We start from the raw sequence: 17,233 nt of genomic DNA, 5'->3' as shown, positions 1-17,233 counted from the left end.
AAAATGAAATATTTAAAAATAGAACAACTTTTTCTTTAAGTAAATGTAAAATTTTATTTATATTTTAATTTCTTTTTTTTACTTATTGATTTTTCTAATTTTCTTTTTTTTCATATAGAAAGCAAATCGGTTCAATAAAAAAAATTATTTATTATTAAAATTTTTATCATAAATTTTTTTGAATCAACGAAATTTTTGATTGATCCAAACTAAAATTATAAAAAGAACTAATTTTCCATTTTAATCCATTCATTTTTTTTTTCAAATAGGCCACGGAACAATGGGGATAAGTAATTCAATTGGTTCGAATATTTTTGATGTATTATTGTGCCTTGGTCTCCCTTGGTTTATAAAGGCAATATTTTCACCAAAGATCCCAGGCCAACATTATGTTCAAATTAATTCAGAAGGTCTTGTATACAGTTCAATATCATTATTCTCAACATTAATTTTATTATACGCCGCTATTGCCAATAATAAATTTAAGTTAGACAAACGAGTTGGCTACATTTGCCTCTCAATGTACAGTGTATTTTTGGTATTTGCGGCTATAGTTGAACTCAATGTATTCTTTGTTGTTAATAAGCCTGTCTGTGATCACTGACATTTGCTAAAATTTTAGAATTTAAAAATAATAACAAATTTTCGCCGATTTACTTTCATTATTGCATCGTTTAGAAAATAATGAAATTAAATCTAAAAATGTGAATATGAAAATATATTTATTTATTTTTAGCTGAAAACTATGCTCGAATAAATATAAAAAAAGAAAAAGAAAAAGAAAAAACTATCAAAAAAAAAAAAGAAACTATGAAATCAGTTTTAAAAATGAATAGTTATTTTGAAAAATATTAAGTCAGTAAAATAAAAGAAGTTTTGTAGATAAAATATTTTTGGGGAAAATATAAAATATTTCTTTTAGCATATATTTTATAAAAAAATAAAATAAAAGAATTCGGTGATATTGATTACTCCCTGTTGGAGAGCTTTTTCTGTACTTGAAAGTTATACAAGTTGCAGCTTATTAAAAATAAAAATTAAATAATAATTAGATTGAAATCAATTAATTGTAAGCATATTACTCATTAAATAATACAATTTTATTATTGTCACTGATAATTAACTATAATTATATTTTTTATTTAAATTATAGTTAATATGATTTACTTGAAATTAAATTGTTATTAAAAAAAAAATGTTTTAAACGTATCATGAAAATTTAAAACAAAATAGGAAAAAAAAATGACAAAAATATATTTTCATACATATATATTTAGCAAATAGATCTAAACATAGTAAAAATCATTAATCGTAGCAAATTTTCATGTACGGGACATTTTTTTTTGTATTTTTCGAAATTATTAAAAGACCATTAAATAAAAATATAACCATGACATGAAATAAAGATTATATACAAAGTTCATACAAAGGCGCTCATTCTTTATTTTTTTGTCACTAATGAAATTTTTAATAATAGAATATATTCAACAATTGGTCTTATTCATTCATTTCAATTTATAATGAAAATTCCCTTTTATTCAAATAAATTATTCTTTAAATTATAATTAATATACATTGTACAATTCAAGGGTATTTTTAATTTCCAAACAAATGAAATAATATTGCAAAACAATTTTTTTTACATATCTAATGATTATTACTAATAGATCTTTTATTTTTTTTATAATTTATATCGAAATTTTATTTCTTTATCGGAATAAAATATTTTTAAAATAATAATCGTGATAGAAGACAAAGAATTTATAATAAAAATAACAATTAGATTAATAAACATGTTTTAGAATGATAAAGTTAGTATTTTGTAAATAATAATTAATATAAGCTATGAAATAGATATGTAATAAACAATAAATAATAAAGGCAATTTAATTATTTTTAATTCAAAATAATTTTTTTAGCAATAAAATTTTTCTCAACTCTATAACAAATTATTGTTAGAGTATTCTATTGTTGTATCTAAAATTTTGAATACGAAAATATACCTAGAGAATAATAAAAAATTACCGCCCTAGAAATCTACCTTACCAACTGATAGCAAAACACATTTTTTTTAAAAAAAAAGGAAATATAAAAAATTACAGATATAGAAATCTACCTTACCGACTGACGGTAAAACATGGTTTTTAAAATGAAAATATAAAAATTACAGACCTAGAAATCTACCTTACCGACTGATGCTAAAACAGTTTTTTTATTGAAAAATAAAAATATAAAAAATTACCGACACAGAAATCTACCTTACCGACCGATGGTAAAACAGAGTTTTCAAAAATAAAAAATTACCGACAAAGAAATTTACCTTACCGACTGATGGTAAAACAGTTTTTCTGAAAAATATAAAAATTACTGGCACAGAAATCTACCTTACCGACTGCTGATAAGGTAGATTTCTATGTCAGTATTTTTCTATATTTTCATTTTTCAAACTGGTTTACCATCAGTCGGTAAGGTAGATTTCTAGGTCGGTAATTTTTATATTTTCATTTTTTAAAAACACGTTTTACCGTCAGTCGGTAAGGTAGATTTCTATGTGGGTAATTTTTTATATTTTACCAGGGAAAGCGCTGTATCGAAAAAATTTTCATTTAAAGTGTTTTTTCTTATCAAATTACAACTAAAAGGGAATAAAATATTAATAACATTAAATAAATATAAATAAATAAAAATAAATAAATAATAAATAATTAATACTTATTAATGAAAATTAATAATTATTAATAAAAAGTAATAATTATTAATAAACCTTAAATTATAATTTAAAATAAAATTAAAAAATCCGATGTAAGCGGGAATCCTAATTATACGGGTCCAATATACGTGGGTTTCACTGTAATTATTAATAAAATATTAAAATATAGTAATAATTTTGTATTTTTAATTTTATTACAAAAAAGATAATATTTAAATAAGCCCGCGTTTTTTGTCTTTGATATATCAACTGGCCTATCAACCAATCCTTATTTATTCTTACAAGTTATCAGATTTAAAACAGATTTTCTAATTATATTTTTTTATTTACATGAATGAATAAATATTATTGAAACTTATTTTTTAAATTAAATTTAAAGAAAATATTGATAGTGAAACACTTTTGGCGCGTAATTTTTAAATATATATTTTTTAAAAGAAATAATTTTCAAAATGAACCAATGAAATGACTCAAATGTTGCACATGCGCGTTCTTTTTTAATAAATTGCGCACTCTATTGGAAAAAATAGGAAATCAATTGTCATGTGACAAGCAGATTGTTTTTGTTGACATTTTTTAATGGAAGCTGTCAAATAAAGTCTATTTTTATTGAAAAAATAATGATTCAATTATTGAATACAAAAATTCTTTATATTATCGTGATTTCTTATGTTCTTGCTGATAATTCTGTGATAAATAATGATTGTTCATGTGGAAAAAATTTGAATAGAGAAAAATGTATTAACGATGATACAAATAAAAATAATGAATATTGTTCTAAAAATAATGATAAATTTGTCAATAATAATGATGTGAAAAATAATTTTTTACACAATAATAATGATAATGATAAATATTTGAATATGGTGAGAATTAATGGTGATTCTTATTTTATTGGTACAAATAAACCGGTTTTTGCACCTGATGGTGAAGGACCACAGCGTGAAGTTATTTTAGATAGTTTTTATATTGACAAATATGAAGTGAGCAATAAGGATTTTAAAAATTTTATAAAAGCAACAGGACATAAAACAGAGGCCGAAAAATTTGGTGATTCTTTTGTATTTGAGGGACTTTTAAGTGAAAAACTGAAATCAACAATTGATCAAGCTGTTAAAGCGGCTCCTTGGTGGTTACCTGTGAAAGGTGCTTCATGGTTACATCCTGAAGGCAAAGATTCTAATATATCAGGTGAAAAATATATTTTTTTAAATTAATTTTATTTAGTAATATTTATTACTAATTTTTATTTTTTTTTTAAAATAATTTTGATTTATTTTGTAGATAGATTAGATCATCCTGTGGTTCACGTTTCCTGGCACGATGCATCAGCATATTGCAAATGGGTTGGAAAGAGATTACCAACAGAAGCTGAATGGGAAGTGACATGTCGAGGTGGTCTAAAAGATCGTCTTTATCCTTGGGGAAATAAACTAACTCCTAATAACGAGCACAGGTATATAACATGAAATGCAATCGAACTTTATAATAAATTATCTTTCATAAAATATATATATTCCCTTTAGATTTCATTATAAATAATTATTAAATAGTTTCAAAACGATATTTTTAATTATTAATTTTTTTTTTTAATTGTTTTATTTTTAGAGCAAATATATGGCAAGGAGAATTTCCTGATATTAATACTGGAGAAGATGGTTTTATAGGAACATCTCCTGTTACAAATTTTCCTCCAAATAAATATGGTGTTTTTAATATTGCCGGAAATGTTTGGGAATGGACGTCAGATTGGTGGCAAATTGATCATTCAAAGAATGATATCAAAAATCCGGTATAATAATTATTATTTTTCATATTTTATATAAAGAAAATGATTATTAAATTAAAAATGATTTGTTTTATTTGTTTTTTAAGACGGGAGCCGATAATGCATTGGATAAAGTGAAAAAAGGTGGTAGTTATCTTTGTCATAAAAGTTATTGTTATCGATACAGATGTGCTGCAAGAAGTCAAAACACACCAGATACATCTGCTGGAAATGTTGGATTTAGATGTGCTGTTTCTTAAAATTTAATTTTTAAATTTTCATACATTTTTTGTAAAGTCAATTTTTAATGTAAATAAAATTATTTATATACAATTATTATAATTGACTCGTATTTTTATTTCTAATTATTTTTTAAAATTCCCGCAAAATTTCAACTTTTTTTTTTTTTTTGAACAGATGTCGCAACGTACGCGTTTAAAATTGAAAATGTGAGTTTCCTGTCTATATTATTTACTTCAGTTTTTTGACAGTGAAGTGTTGTGTCGACGCCCTGTTAATTGTGAGTTTTATAAATTTAGTGTTATTGCTTTTTATTTAATGAAATTTAATCATTTTCAATATAGACAAGTGTAATTATTCAATTTTTACAATTAAAGTGTTTTATGATGGTGAACGAAAAATTGTAAAATTAACGTAGCTACTTGCCGTATCAGTCAAAATGGCTGCTCCGAAAACAATTTTCCAATGTGCATATGTGTGCATTTATATAGTTATATCAATTGTCTCTTAATATCTTGTTAAATTACAAATAACAATATCAGCTCATTGTTATTTATTTTTAATAATTTTGTTAAAACAATAACAATTCTAATAGTTGTCAAGCTCATTTAATACAACATGTGCCAACTTTTTCACTTGTCATATTTCCTTTAGATTTATTTTTTTACTTTTATTATTGTAAATATTGTTAACTTTTTAGGTTTGGATATTTAAGAAAAAAAAAAAAAAGATTGTAGTAAATTATCATTTGAGAGAGTTTATTGATTTTCAATTGAATTAATTATTTTGTATATGGTAGTTGTCAATATTCAAGTCACACGCTACTATTTGTTACGAGCCGAGTTACCTTTTATTACGCAACTCTAAAAATGTAATATGATTGGCCGGATTCTCTTTAGTTAAATCCTTTAAGAAGGAAGCGGGAAGGTTTAAATAAAAGATTATTAATTTCCGATACAACGGAAGGGAAACCCGTTCAAGGAAGAATAATTATTAGTTCTTCCTTCGAAGGTAAAACCCTGTAAATTTATTAATATAATATTTACAAAGCTGACTAAGGAGTTTAGAAAACAACCTTTCAAGTCAGAGTCAAGATTAGAACTAACTTAGAGAGTTTTTGGTCCAGCGGAGTCGCTCTCCGCTTTTGGTCCATTTTGAGTTTGTGCGCATGCTTCACTATGGAGCGTATTCGCTACTCCTATACGTGTATCACTTCACTAACACTTATCACATAGTTCTTAAGTGTTACTTATACGTTCACACATACATAAGAGAGATTATACTTATTCTCTCCCATCATACAACATACTATTTATTAAAATATAATAAACATTAATCATCACAACATTATATGGTTAATCCATAATTATATTATTATAATATAATTATAACAATATTAAATTATAATATTCTGATAGTCAATTATTAATTAATTAACAATATTAATAACGCTTACATACAAATGTGTAAATATACTAAAACATGTGCATAAACAATTATTTAATTATTTATTGCTTTCTAATACAAAGCATTTCCGTTGTAGACTTTCGTTTATTGTTTAGCCCGTACGCGACTTTTCTATTGAAGGTAATAAAAGTCCGTGTCTGGTCAACATGTGTTTAGTGTCCCTTTTTTTTATGGAAAGGATCACATTTTTTCAAGTGGTTTTTATGACGTTCTAGGATTACATTTTAGAATTGAAATAAGAGGAAATATGTGAATATATTTTCTCTTATTTATTTGTACTGATTTACGACATTTCTCTTTTAATCTTTTATGTTGCTAAAAGAAATACGATATTGAAATAAACTTAAAAGTTCAACAGAAATACTTTAGAATTAGTCATGCTATTTCCTTTATGTGAAAACTCTATTTTATTTATTATGAGAAAATGTTAAGAGTATTATAAAATGTTTTATAATGACACTTATTTTAGGTTATTTAAATCGTAACTTTAATCATATCGTATCGTTCATTCGATACCTCGAAATGATTCGAGCGAGAATATAGTCGCTCGTTACACTTTCCCCCTTACGGAAATTTTCGCTAGAAAATTGAAAAATAAGAATAGTACAGATTGTCAAAATTTATTGATTAATTACAAAAAAATTTTATTGTAAGAAAAGTAGAATTAATGAAACAATAGTTATACAATTTTCTGAGCAAGGTATAGTTGATCAGCTATCACTCTCCCCCCTAAGAGAATGAAAAATTATATTTCAATTCATTAATTACACTCAACAATAATTTGACACTATGTATTGTTTAAAAATCTTTACTTTGTTTTAGAAATATTTCCAAATTCAAGATAACTATTATTTTCCTCGTCAAAAATAATATTATCATAATTTATTTGTTAATTTAATATTGTTAGAAATATTTCCAAATTCAAGATAACTATTATTTTCCTCGTCAAAAATAATATTATCATAATTTATTTGTTAATTTAATATGGAAAGAAATATTTCCAAATTCAAGATAACTATTATTTTCCTCGTCAAAAATAATATTATCATAATTTATTTGTTAATTTAATATGGAAAGAAATATTTCCAAATTCAAGATAACTATTATTTTCCTCGTCAAAAATAATATTATCATAATTTATTTGTTAATTTAATATGGAAAGAAATATTTCCAAATTCAAGATAACTATTATTTTCCTCGTTAAAATAATATTATCATAATTTGTTTGTTAATTTCATATGGAATCTCACCACTACAAGGATCTCAATATCCAGCATGGTTGAAATTGGTGCACAAACCATTCGGTTCTATTTACAATTTCGTGGCTGCAGTCCACCTTACGATCTCATATTAATAATCATATCGCAATTTACGATTTCGCAGATTATCAATCTCACATCGCAAGTAATTTGATTATCCTCGATAATCTCCATGCTTGTGGTCTGGAAATGTCCATTACAAATGACTTTGTTTAATTTTTTCTGATTCGCTATCACCGTTACCCCAGTGAATGTCTAGAAAAACTGCCTCAATTAAGTAAACTCTTTCAAAATCGTCCAAGGAATTTTGTGGATGAACAGGTGTACAGTTCACCTTGTTCAGAGGTTTAGGATAAATATCGTCATTTTAATGTTATGTAATTAGTGATACCTCGCAGAATTTCTCACACATTTCACAAGGATCACACTACAACGAATCAGCACAAAAATTAATTTAATTTACTCTATTTCGTGATTATATTTACTCAAACGATGACGCCATCGGAGTAACCTTTAATTTTGATTTTTCGTTTTATATAATTTGAGAATTTGAAATCGCGCATACGGATCTTGATTCTAAACTTTTTAATATTCTTACAAAGCAATTTTCAGTAGAGTGACCTCTCTGTTTACAAAAATCGCATTCCGGTTTAGGATCGTTACTTTTCGATGAATTTCCGTTACCGTTTTTCTCGTTATTATCATCTTCATCATTGTTTTCTGATTGATCATTGTCGGATGATTCTGGTTCCGCGCGATCTGGGCAATTCCGCGAATTATGTCCAATTTTCCCGCAAGTAAAACAATATTTGTTTTTACGATTATTATCAATTTTATTAACCGTTTTCGATTTTTTTGCTTCGCGATTAGAATTATTTATTTCTATTTCGTTTGAAGGAGCGCTACGTTTACGTACATTGGAAACATATTTTTCTTGTTCTAATGCAATCGTTATTGCTTCTTGAAGATTAATCGGAAGACGTAGGTTAACGCGAAATTCAATATTAGGAAGAAGTCCTTGAGTAAAATATTTTGTTATTAGTTTATCATTTTCAGTTAATTTTAATTGTAAATATTGATGTGAAATATCTTTTCGCGAAAGCTGAGACAGCTTAAAAAGTAATTTACGTGCTTTTGCCGCGTAGTCGATTACCGATTCGTTATCACCTTGTTGCAAATTGGTGATTTCACCTAAAATCGTTCCATAATCATCTGAAAAAGAAAATGATTTTTCTAGTTCTACTAAAAGTTCTCCAAGTGTATCAACTTGAGAGTGTAAAATAAACTCTGCAGCCTTGCCCGTAATTTTCTTTAATACGAATTTTAAAAGAAAAGGTTGCATTTGAGAACTTGTATTTTCTACCAAATACGAACATTCTTGAATAAATTTTTGAACCGGAATATTTTCTCCATCAAATTCTGGTATCAATTCAACAAAATTTTTCAAGGATGAAATATTATTATTAATAAATTGACCCGACCTTTCTGAATTTATTTCCGCAATAGAAGGAGGGTGCGATTTTGACGTTGATGATTCCGAAGGATTTAAATTTCTTTTATTTTGTAAATGCTGACCTACTATATCAGCTATTTGCAAAAGATCATTTGGATTAATGCGATTCATTAATCCTTGAGATTGTTGGTAATCATAGGTATTCAAATGGTTTTCATAATTTACAATATCATCGTATTGTAATTCATCATTCATTTCATCATTCGCATATTCTTCCTCCATATCTTCCATATGGGGATGAAGATTATTTCCTTGTTGACTTTCAGACATTTTAATTTATTAAAATAAAGCAAAACAATTCCAATAATTAATTTCAAAACTATTCAAAATAATTAATTATTCCAATTAATTTATTCAAAACATTCGCAAATTTCAATATTAGAATAATATTTAAATTTAATCTTAAATGAAATAAATTAATCATCAAGGAAAAATCTTTTACAATTTAGCAGTCATTCATATAGCTAATATCTAAACAAACCTTTTGTAGATATTCTATTTCACTACACTGAATTTAAATAAGATTTCAATAAAATTTTCGGAAATGACCCTTTATTCCTCTATGAGGATTCACTACCGCACAACACAACACTATTAGCAGTTGAACAGCAGGTTACAGCTTTCAGGAACACAGGATCTCAGGAACTTATACTGCTCTTCAGGAAATCAGCAACATTTATTTATTCAGGAACTTATACTGCTCGCCAGGAAATCAGGAACATTTATTTATTCAGGAACTTATACTGCTCGCCAGGAAATCAGGAACATTTATTTATTCAGGAACTTCAGGAACTCAAAAGATTATATTTTCTTTTCCACTTTTAGTTTATTATTCACTTTGAATAAAAGTTTTTATTCAAATAAAATTTATAATTTTATGTTATAAAACTGTCACTTTGAATTTTTTGTTTTCAAATAATGTTTGTAGTTTTAGGTCATAAAACTGTCACTTATTCAAATTCCCGCACTAAAGGCCGGTAACGAGCCCCCAATTTATGTTACGAGCCGAGTTACCTTTTATTACGCAACTCTAAAAATGTAATATGATTGGCCGGATTCTCTTTAGTTAAATCCTTTAAGAAGGAAGCGGGAAGGTTTAAATAAAAGATTATTAATTTCCGATACAACGGAAGGGAAACCCGTTCAAGGAAGAATAATTATTAGTTCTTCCTTCGAAGGTAAAACCCTGTAAATTTATTAATATAATATTTACAAAGCTGACTAAGGAGTTTAGAAAACAACCTTTCAAGTCAGAGTCAAGATTAGAACTAACTTAGAGAGTTTTTGGTCCAGCGGAGTCGCTCTCCGCTTTTGGTCCATTTTGAGTTTGTGCGCATGCTTCACTATGGAGCGTATTCGCTACTCCTATACGTGTATCACTTCACTAACACTTATCACATAGTTCTTAAGTGTTACTTATACGTTCACACATACATAAGAGAGATTATACTTATTCTCTCCCATCATACAACATACTATTTATTAAAATATAATAAACATTAATCATCACAACATTATATGGTTAATCCATAATTATATTATTATAATATAATTATAACAATATTAAATTATAATATTCTGATAGTCAATTATTAATTAATTAACAATATTAATAACGCTTACATACAAATGTGTAAATATACTAAAACATGTGCATAAACAATTATTTAATTATTTATTGCTTTCTAATACAAAGCATTTCCGTTGTAGACTTTCGTTTATTGTTTAGCCCGTACGCGACTTTTCTATTGAAGGTAATAAAAGTCCGTGTCTGGTCAACATGTGTTTAGTGTCCCTTTTTTTTATGGAAAGGATCACATTTTTTCAAGTGGTTTTTATGACGTTCTAGGATTACATTTTAGAATTGAAATAAGAGGAAATATGTGAATATATTTTCTCTTATTTATTTGTACTGATTTACGACATTTCTCTTTTAATCTTTTATGTTGCTAAAAGAAATACGATATTGAAATAAACTTAAAAGTTCAACAGAAATACTTTAGAATTAGTCATGCTATTTCCTTTATGTGAAAACTCTATTTTATTTATTATGAGAAAATGTTAAGAGTATTATAAAATGTTTTATAATGACACTTATTTTAGGTTATTTAAATCGTAACTTTAATCATATCGTATCGTTCATTCGATACCTCGAAATGATTCGAGCGAGAATATAGTCGCTCGTTACATATTGATGAAAATGATTAAAATGATTCATACAGATTTTCAAATCAATATGTGAAATTTGTGAAATTTGCATTTTAATTTATTGATTTAATAAATTTTAATCGAAAAGTGTTTTAGAAAAATTAAATATTCGACATTAAATAACGAGCATATTGAAAAATTTAACTATTATTTTTTTATTTATTTTTATTTTATTTGCTAAATTAAAAAAAAAGATGTATTTTTATTATAATTTATTTTTGATTATTTTTTTATTATATAAATAAATGATTATTTGTGAATTTAAATTTTTCTAAAATTCTTTATGGAAATTTTTGTTTATAATTTAAAGTGAAATATTAAACGGTATATTGTTTGTTACGCAGGTTAAGTAGATCGATTAGAAATGCAGACAATAAAGTGTGTAGTGGTAGGAGATGGAGCTGTTGGTAAAACATGCCTTTTGATATCCTACACTACAAACAAGTTTCCATCTGAATATGTTCCTACTGTTTTCGATAATTATGCCGTCACAGTAATGATTGGTGGAGAACCATACACACTTGGATTATTTGACACAGCTGGTAAGATTTATGATATTTTAATAAATTGTAAATAATTTTAATTTACAAATTTATCATATAAAAAATATAATTGACGATAAATTTTAGATTAATCAATTTTAATGATTAAAATTAGCGTAAGAGATTTATTATATTTATTTAATTATTTAATTTCCAATGTTTTATACAATTTTTTAGAATTTATATTTAAAAGATGTATTTTTTATTCTTTTTTTTTAAATATTAAAGTTAAAATTGATAATATTGTTGAAAACTTGAAATTGAAAGTTAAAATAAATTTAAATATTAATTCAAATTAAAAATCTTTCAGGTCAGGAAGATTACGATCGACTGAGACCGTTAAGTTATCCTCAGACTGACGTGTTTCTTGTCTGTTTTTCCGTAGTTTCTCCCTCGTCGTTTGAAAATGTCAAAGAAAAGGTAAAAAAAATTCTCTTTAATTTGAAAATTATATTATTTTGTTTTAAATTAAAATTAAATTTATTTAATTTTTTTTTGTTTATATAGTGGGTTCCTGAAATTACACATCATTGTCAAAAAACACCTTTTCTACTAGTTGGAACACAAATAGATTTGAGAGATGATGCTGCGACAATTGAAAAACTTGCAAAAAATAAACAAAAACCAATTACCGGTGAGCAAGGAGAAAAACTTGCCAAGGAACTTAAAGCAGTAAAATATGTCGAATGCAGCGCACTCACTCAGGTGAATATTTAAATGTTAAATGAATTAAAATTAAAATTTTTTTTTTTAAACCAATTTTTTAATTTATTATTTACAGAAAGGACTGAAAAATGTATTTGACGAAGCAATTTTAGCAGCATTAGAGCCGCCAGAACCATGTAGAAAAAGACGATGTGTCTTGTTGTAGAGAGTTGAGCGTTTTTTTTTTTTATAAATATATATATCATCATCAAAAACAAGAAAAGCAAAAGAAAAAAGAAAAATTTGATCACAATTTAACGTTGTGAGTATACACATACACACATCTTAATGTCGACGACGAAGCCGAATTTTTTTTTCGAAAATTCATTAAAAACAAAGGGCGTCAAAAAGTGAAATTAATATCATAAATTCACGCGAAAGAACAAATTTAACTATTCTGAGCGGCGGAAGGAACCCGTTACAATACTGTAACCAATGGGAGAAACAGTCTCATAAATATTTAATAACGAGTAAGGCATTTTTAAATAATAAGTTACTAATGTGAATTTTTTAATAAATAGATAATTAAAAAATACTAAGCATAAAATTTTTTATCAATTTTTGAGATTTAAAAAAAGGAAAAAAAAAGAAAATAATGGCCTAGGTGGGAATTTTTATAAAAATTTCTTTCCTAGATTAATTGCGCATTCTTGCAAACCGACTGAAAGCATTTTTTTATACGCACACCACTGTAATTAGTTTTTACTCATTTACGGCCATAAAATATTTGCAAAGCGCAACGCGATTTAGTGATGAAATAATAATAATACTTCGGAATATAACGTTCGTATTTTTTTATAAATACATGTATTCTAGTGCACTGTATAAAAAAAAAATTATCTAATCTATTTGAGATAATCAAATTTTATTTAATTCCTTTATTTACGTTACGCTTGACGCTCAAACTTTACAAGTACAAGATTATGCTAATATTAAATTTCTTAATACGTTTTTAATAATCATAATGTCTTATCTTTTTTTGAAACCTCTTACGTCCTTGTTTCCCTAAATTAATAACTATTATTATACAATATTAATTTTACAGAAATTGAGTTTTTTTTTATTTCTAATGATATTTAAATAAAAGAAACGAAATTTGAAGGATAGAAAAAAATAATGGATTTACGTGGATAAAGCTTTTTATTTACACTCTAATTACTATTTCGTTTAACAATCAAGTGGATATATATACAGTCTATCTCAGATTTGGCCATTCGTCGTAAAAGTACTTAAAAAACATTTTTTTTTTTTTTCTAAGCGCTATAAATAACGTTTATTTACTATACTCTGTTGAAAAGCATTACAATTAATAAATAATTTACTACATTATTACAAAGACGCTTCAACTACATTACAATGTTTCGAATCATTATATCTTTTTTTTTTTTTAATTCCATTCATAAAAGCGACATTTTAATTAAATATTTCTTGACACTCAAAACAAATAATTATATAATATATATATATATATATAAAAAAAAACCCGGACAAAAAATTAGAAAAACGACATTCGATGATTTATAGAATTTGAATATTACAATTAATTTATTATTGTTTATTCTTCAGTTAAATGAGATAAACAAATAATGATATTAATCACGAAAATTAAGAAAAATTCGATTTATGCAAATTTTTTTCTCATATGAAAATTATTTCTAATCAGAAAAAACAAAATATAAATTTTTTTTATGATAAAAAGAAACTTCTGTTTTCTTCCACAAATAACATTAAAAAAAAAAAATACAAAACCAAAATTTTCTTAGCAGGTATAAATTAAAAAACAAAATATATATTATATAATAATAAACGCCTTTGGCACAAGCATGTATGGTTTTTTTTTATTTATTTTTGAGATAGATTCTCCTCCCGTTTTGGTATCGCTGAGAAACTTAAAAAAAGTACTACATGGAATAAAAATTCAGAAATTTTGGAATTAGAGAATTTGAAAAATGGTCAATTTGAAGTAGTATGACGTATATTATTATTCTTTTTTTTCGGAAAAAGTCCATTAAAAAGGAGAGTAATATTTTTGAATACATAATCTCGTAGATAACAGTATATAGCTGCCACTCGACTGCCTTTTTTTTTTTTTTGTTTAATTCTTCCATTATATAAAATACTAAGCTCTACTTTTACCACCGAGCTTTTCTTTTCTTATTCAGACACAAGATTAGTTTTTCACTATCGATCACACTTATCGCTAATTACAATAATTTTTTTTTTTGTACCTATTGGGAGCTATCTTTCTATTAAAATCGTGCTTTTTTTTTTTTTTTTTACTTCAAAACTGATTTTTCACAACAATTTCAATTTTTTAAAATCTTTTTTTTTTTTTTAGTAATGTTTAGTACTTAATTATATATGTATTTTTAGTACTAAATTATTAATTATTCAATTATTGAGTATTTAATTAAATACCGAATTATTGAGTAGATAATTAAGTACTCAATTATTGAATAAATTTAAGTACTTAATGAGTACTTAGTTATTTAATACTTAATTGTTTAATACTATCTGGACTTTCTTGACCGCTTAGATAAGAGAAAATGAAACAATTTTTCGTTTATCTTCCTTAATAATCTCGATTCTTGAATTATTAGCGAAAATTCGTATCGACTATTTAAGTTTATTTAAAAAAATTTCTACGAAGGGTCCCAAATACTGTGTACGCGTTTCTCTTTCCTTTTTATCTAAAATTTGTTACGTGAATAATTCTTAGGATACAAACATACATTCTGTTTTCCTTTTTTTTTTCATATAATTTGTGCATAAATTTTTTTTTTGCTCAAATTGTACAATTCTATATATATTTGATGATATGAAATCATAAACAATAAATAACAATATAACAACTTAACTTTTGGTTTGCATTTTCAAATTCGAATTAAAAAAAAAAAAAATTCGAATATTATATAGGGAAAATTAAAATTCATAAGATTATTTTTAATTATGCGCCCCAAATTAATAACAACGAGACTTCTTAGGCCAATATTCGGACATTTATTTCTCAGTGAAATTTCTTCATTATAGAATAAATATCAGAAAAAAGTGTTTTTTTAAATTAATATTTAAATGAAGAAAAATCACTGAATGAAGTGAACTTGACAATATATAGAAATATTTTCTATTTTTTTTTTTTTTATTTCTTCAATCACAAAACATGCAGCCCACGCGCAATGTAGATATAGACAATCTTATATGCATACACTTAACAGCATTTTTCTAAGATCAATATATATATATATATAGATATTTCAATGTATATCGGTAGTAATTAATAGGCCAGAATTATTTATATTTAATTCATTATTGCAGTCTTGAATGTTTCAAAGCCCTCTTTCGTACACGTGGCATGAAGTTGTAAATGACTGGTATTAATATAATTATTTGTACAAATGCACATTTAGTTGAAAATTATTTTTTTTTTTTTTGTTTTTTTTTCTTTTCTTTTAATTTAAATCTCCAATATTTATTCTACTTTAAAACGTATCTATGCCCTCAAGAGTCGACGCGAACCTTTTCAAAAATATTTGTAACAAACAAAAACAAAGCGTGAAATTATCTATTTTCAATTTTCTCTTTTTTTTTTACTAATTTCTTTTTTAAAGTTTCTGTAATTTTTTTAGTTATTTTTATTGGTAGTAAAATTTTGCTTGCTTTGTTGAAATTTGGTACAAATTTTTTTTTTCTTTTTGAAAATGGCAAATTTCTCGCGTCGATTCAAAAAATTACCACAGTTTCCGCTTTAAGAGATACAATTGTTCAACACACATTCGTATAAAATATAAATAAGATCGATCTAAAAACTATATATATTTATAAAATAATAATAATAATAATAATAATAATATAATATAATACGAAACAAAAGTTGTTGTAATGTGAAAAACAATAATTTAACAATCGTTCATATTTACAGTTAATTTAATAATCGCCGCGTAATACTTGTCATCCGCCGATGCGGTCTGAACTTACAGTTATTATATATATATTATAGATAAATTAAAAATTAAAACCTTAGATATCACAACGACAATGATCGGTAGTTAGGACTTTGGTTATTAGATTCCTTGTTTTATTATATAAAATCTGTGTTCTTTTTTTTTTTAATTTCTAAATATGATTCGATTCACATTTTTTTTTTTTCTCATTAATTTTCTCTTTTCATGAATTCGATTATCCATCAACGATTAAAGAGTCAATTTCAAAAACATCCATAGCTCAAAATCTACCTTTTACAAATACTAATATTTAATATTTTTTTTTTCTTGATTATTATAAATATTCTAAATGTACTAAAATTAATTTTTACTGTTTAAGAATTTTTTTTTTTTTTCATTTAATATTTATAATAATCTATGGTTAGTTTTGAAAAAAGGATCAAGTTACAATCGTTTTTTTTTAAATTTAATTAAATTGTTATTTATTTAATTTTGTTATTTTGTTTTATTTCTATTGTAACTTGATCCTAATTACATGTTGCAAATCTGACGATTTTTCCACCTTTTTTTTTTTTTTAGGATTTTAGTCGATAAAACAATATAAAATATTTAAATAAAATCATATATGCAAATAATATCTATACAATTATTATATTTTTGTGCAAAACTGTCGATGATTTTTTTTTTTTTTTTTAATAGTAAAACAAATTTTTAAAACAGTTTAATTATAATTAATTCCGTTTACAATTTTCATCACATAGCAATATAATTTTCTTTAATTAGAAACAAATTCCCAATAACAAAATTTAGAGATATTTTGAAAAATCTGTTTAACTTCTTAGCAATTAACATTTAGCAAAAAAATTCTCTAATGAAATTT

At 24.9% G+C, this 17,233-nt stretch overlaps 4 protein-coding genes across 5 annotated transcripts in view; 3 read left to right on the top strand and 1 right to left on the bottom strand.

The window, feature by feature from the left end:
* The window catches only part of LOC127284759 (sodium/potassium/calcium exchanger 3-like), a 59,923-nt gene extending 58,494 nt beyond the window's left edge, over positions 1–1,429 (top strand). For both annotated transcript variants that reach the window (XM_051310410.1, XM_051310411.1), the window contains one exon: positions 270–1,429. In XM_051310410.1, the coding sequence (XP_051166367.1) occupies positions 270–604 (335 nt within the window). In that variant the 3' untranslated portion in view covers positions 605–1,429. The remainder of the gene's footprint in view (positions 1–269) is intronic.
* A 1,846-nt stretch (positions 1,430–3,275) lies between these two features.
* LOC127284769 (formylglycine-generating enzyme) lies at positions 3,276–4,820 on the top strand. Its single transcript, XM_051310425.1, has 4 exons — positions 3,276–3,901; positions 3,995–4,166; positions 4,319–4,502; positions 4,586–4,820. Exons 1-4 carry the CDS (start codon positions 3,331–3,333, stop codon positions 4,736–4,738), a joined length of 1,080 nt encoding a protein of 359 aa, XP_051166382.1. The 5' UTR covers positions 3,276–3,330; the 3' UTR covers positions 4,739–4,820.
* A 75-nt stretch (positions 4,821–4,895) lies between these two features.
* Positions 4,896–13,371, top strand: LOC127284754 (cdc42 homolog). The gene is made up of 5 exons (XM_051310397.1): positions 4,896–4,998; positions 11,510–11,707; positions 12,018–12,127; positions 12,215–12,412; positions 12,489–13,371. Exons 2-5 carry the CDS (start codon positions 11,530–11,532, stop codon positions 12,576–12,578), a joined length of 576 nt encoding a protein of 191 aa, XP_051166354.1. The 5' UTR covers positions 4,896–4,998; positions 11,510–11,529; the 3' UTR covers positions 12,579–13,371.
* On the bottom strand, positions 6,790–10,134 carry LOC127284753 (uncharacterized protein PFC0810c-like). Its single transcript, XM_051310396.1, has 2 exons — positions 7,436–10,134; positions 6,790–6,914 (listed from the first exon to the last, which is right to left on the bottom strand). Exon 1 carries the CDS (start codon positions 9,225–9,227, stop codon positions 7,977–7,979), a length of 1,251 nt encoding a protein of 416 aa, XP_051166353.1. The 5' UTR covers positions 9,228–10,134; the 3' UTR covers positions 6,790–6,914; positions 7,436–7,976.
* Positions 13,372–17,233: the final 3,862 nt, after the last annotated feature.

Source organism: Leptopilina boulardi, unplaced genomic scaffold (assembly GCF_019393585.1).
Source record: "Leptopilina boulardi isolate dan_hultmark-lab unplaced genomic scaffold, ZJU_Lbou_2.1 LbouV2_325, whole genome shotgun sequence".
NCBI classification, from domain to species: Eukaryota; Metazoa; Arthropoda; class Insecta; order Hymenoptera; family Figitidae; genus Leptopilina; species Leptopilina boulardi.
This window is presented reverse-complemented; position numbering and strand designations above follow the sequence as displayed.

Excerpts from the sequence above, each read along its gene's own strand:
- LOC127284754 (XM_051310397.1), top strand. The coding sequence starts at position 11,530 with ATGCAGACAATAAAGTGTGTAGTGGTAGGAGATGGAGCTGTTGGTAAA. Across the intron at positions 12,128-12,214 it reads TTGAAAATGTCAAAGAAAAG|TGGGTTCCTGAAATTACACA; the intron begins GTAAAAAAAATT and ends TTGTTTATATAG. Across the intron at positions 12,413-12,488 it reads AATGCAGCGCACTCACTCAG|AAAGGACTGAAAAATGTATT; the intron begins GTGAATATTTAA and ends TATTATTTACAG.
- LOC127284769 (XM_051310425.1), top strand. The coding sequence starts at position 3,331 with ATGATTCAATTATTGAATACAAAAATTCTTTATATTATCGTGATTTCT. Across the intron at positions 3,902-3,994 it reads CAAAGATTCTAATATATCAG|ATAGATTAGATCATCCTGTG; the intron begins GTGAAAAATATA and ends TTTATTTTGTAG. Across the intron at positions 4,167-4,318 it reads ACTCCTAATAACGAGCACAG|AGCAAATATATGGCAAGGAG; the intron begins GTATATAACATG and ends TTTTATTTTTAG.
- LOC127284753 (XM_051310396.1), bottom strand. The coding sequence starts at position 9,227 with ATGTCTGAAAGTCAACAAGGAAATAATCTTCATCCCCATATGGAAGAT.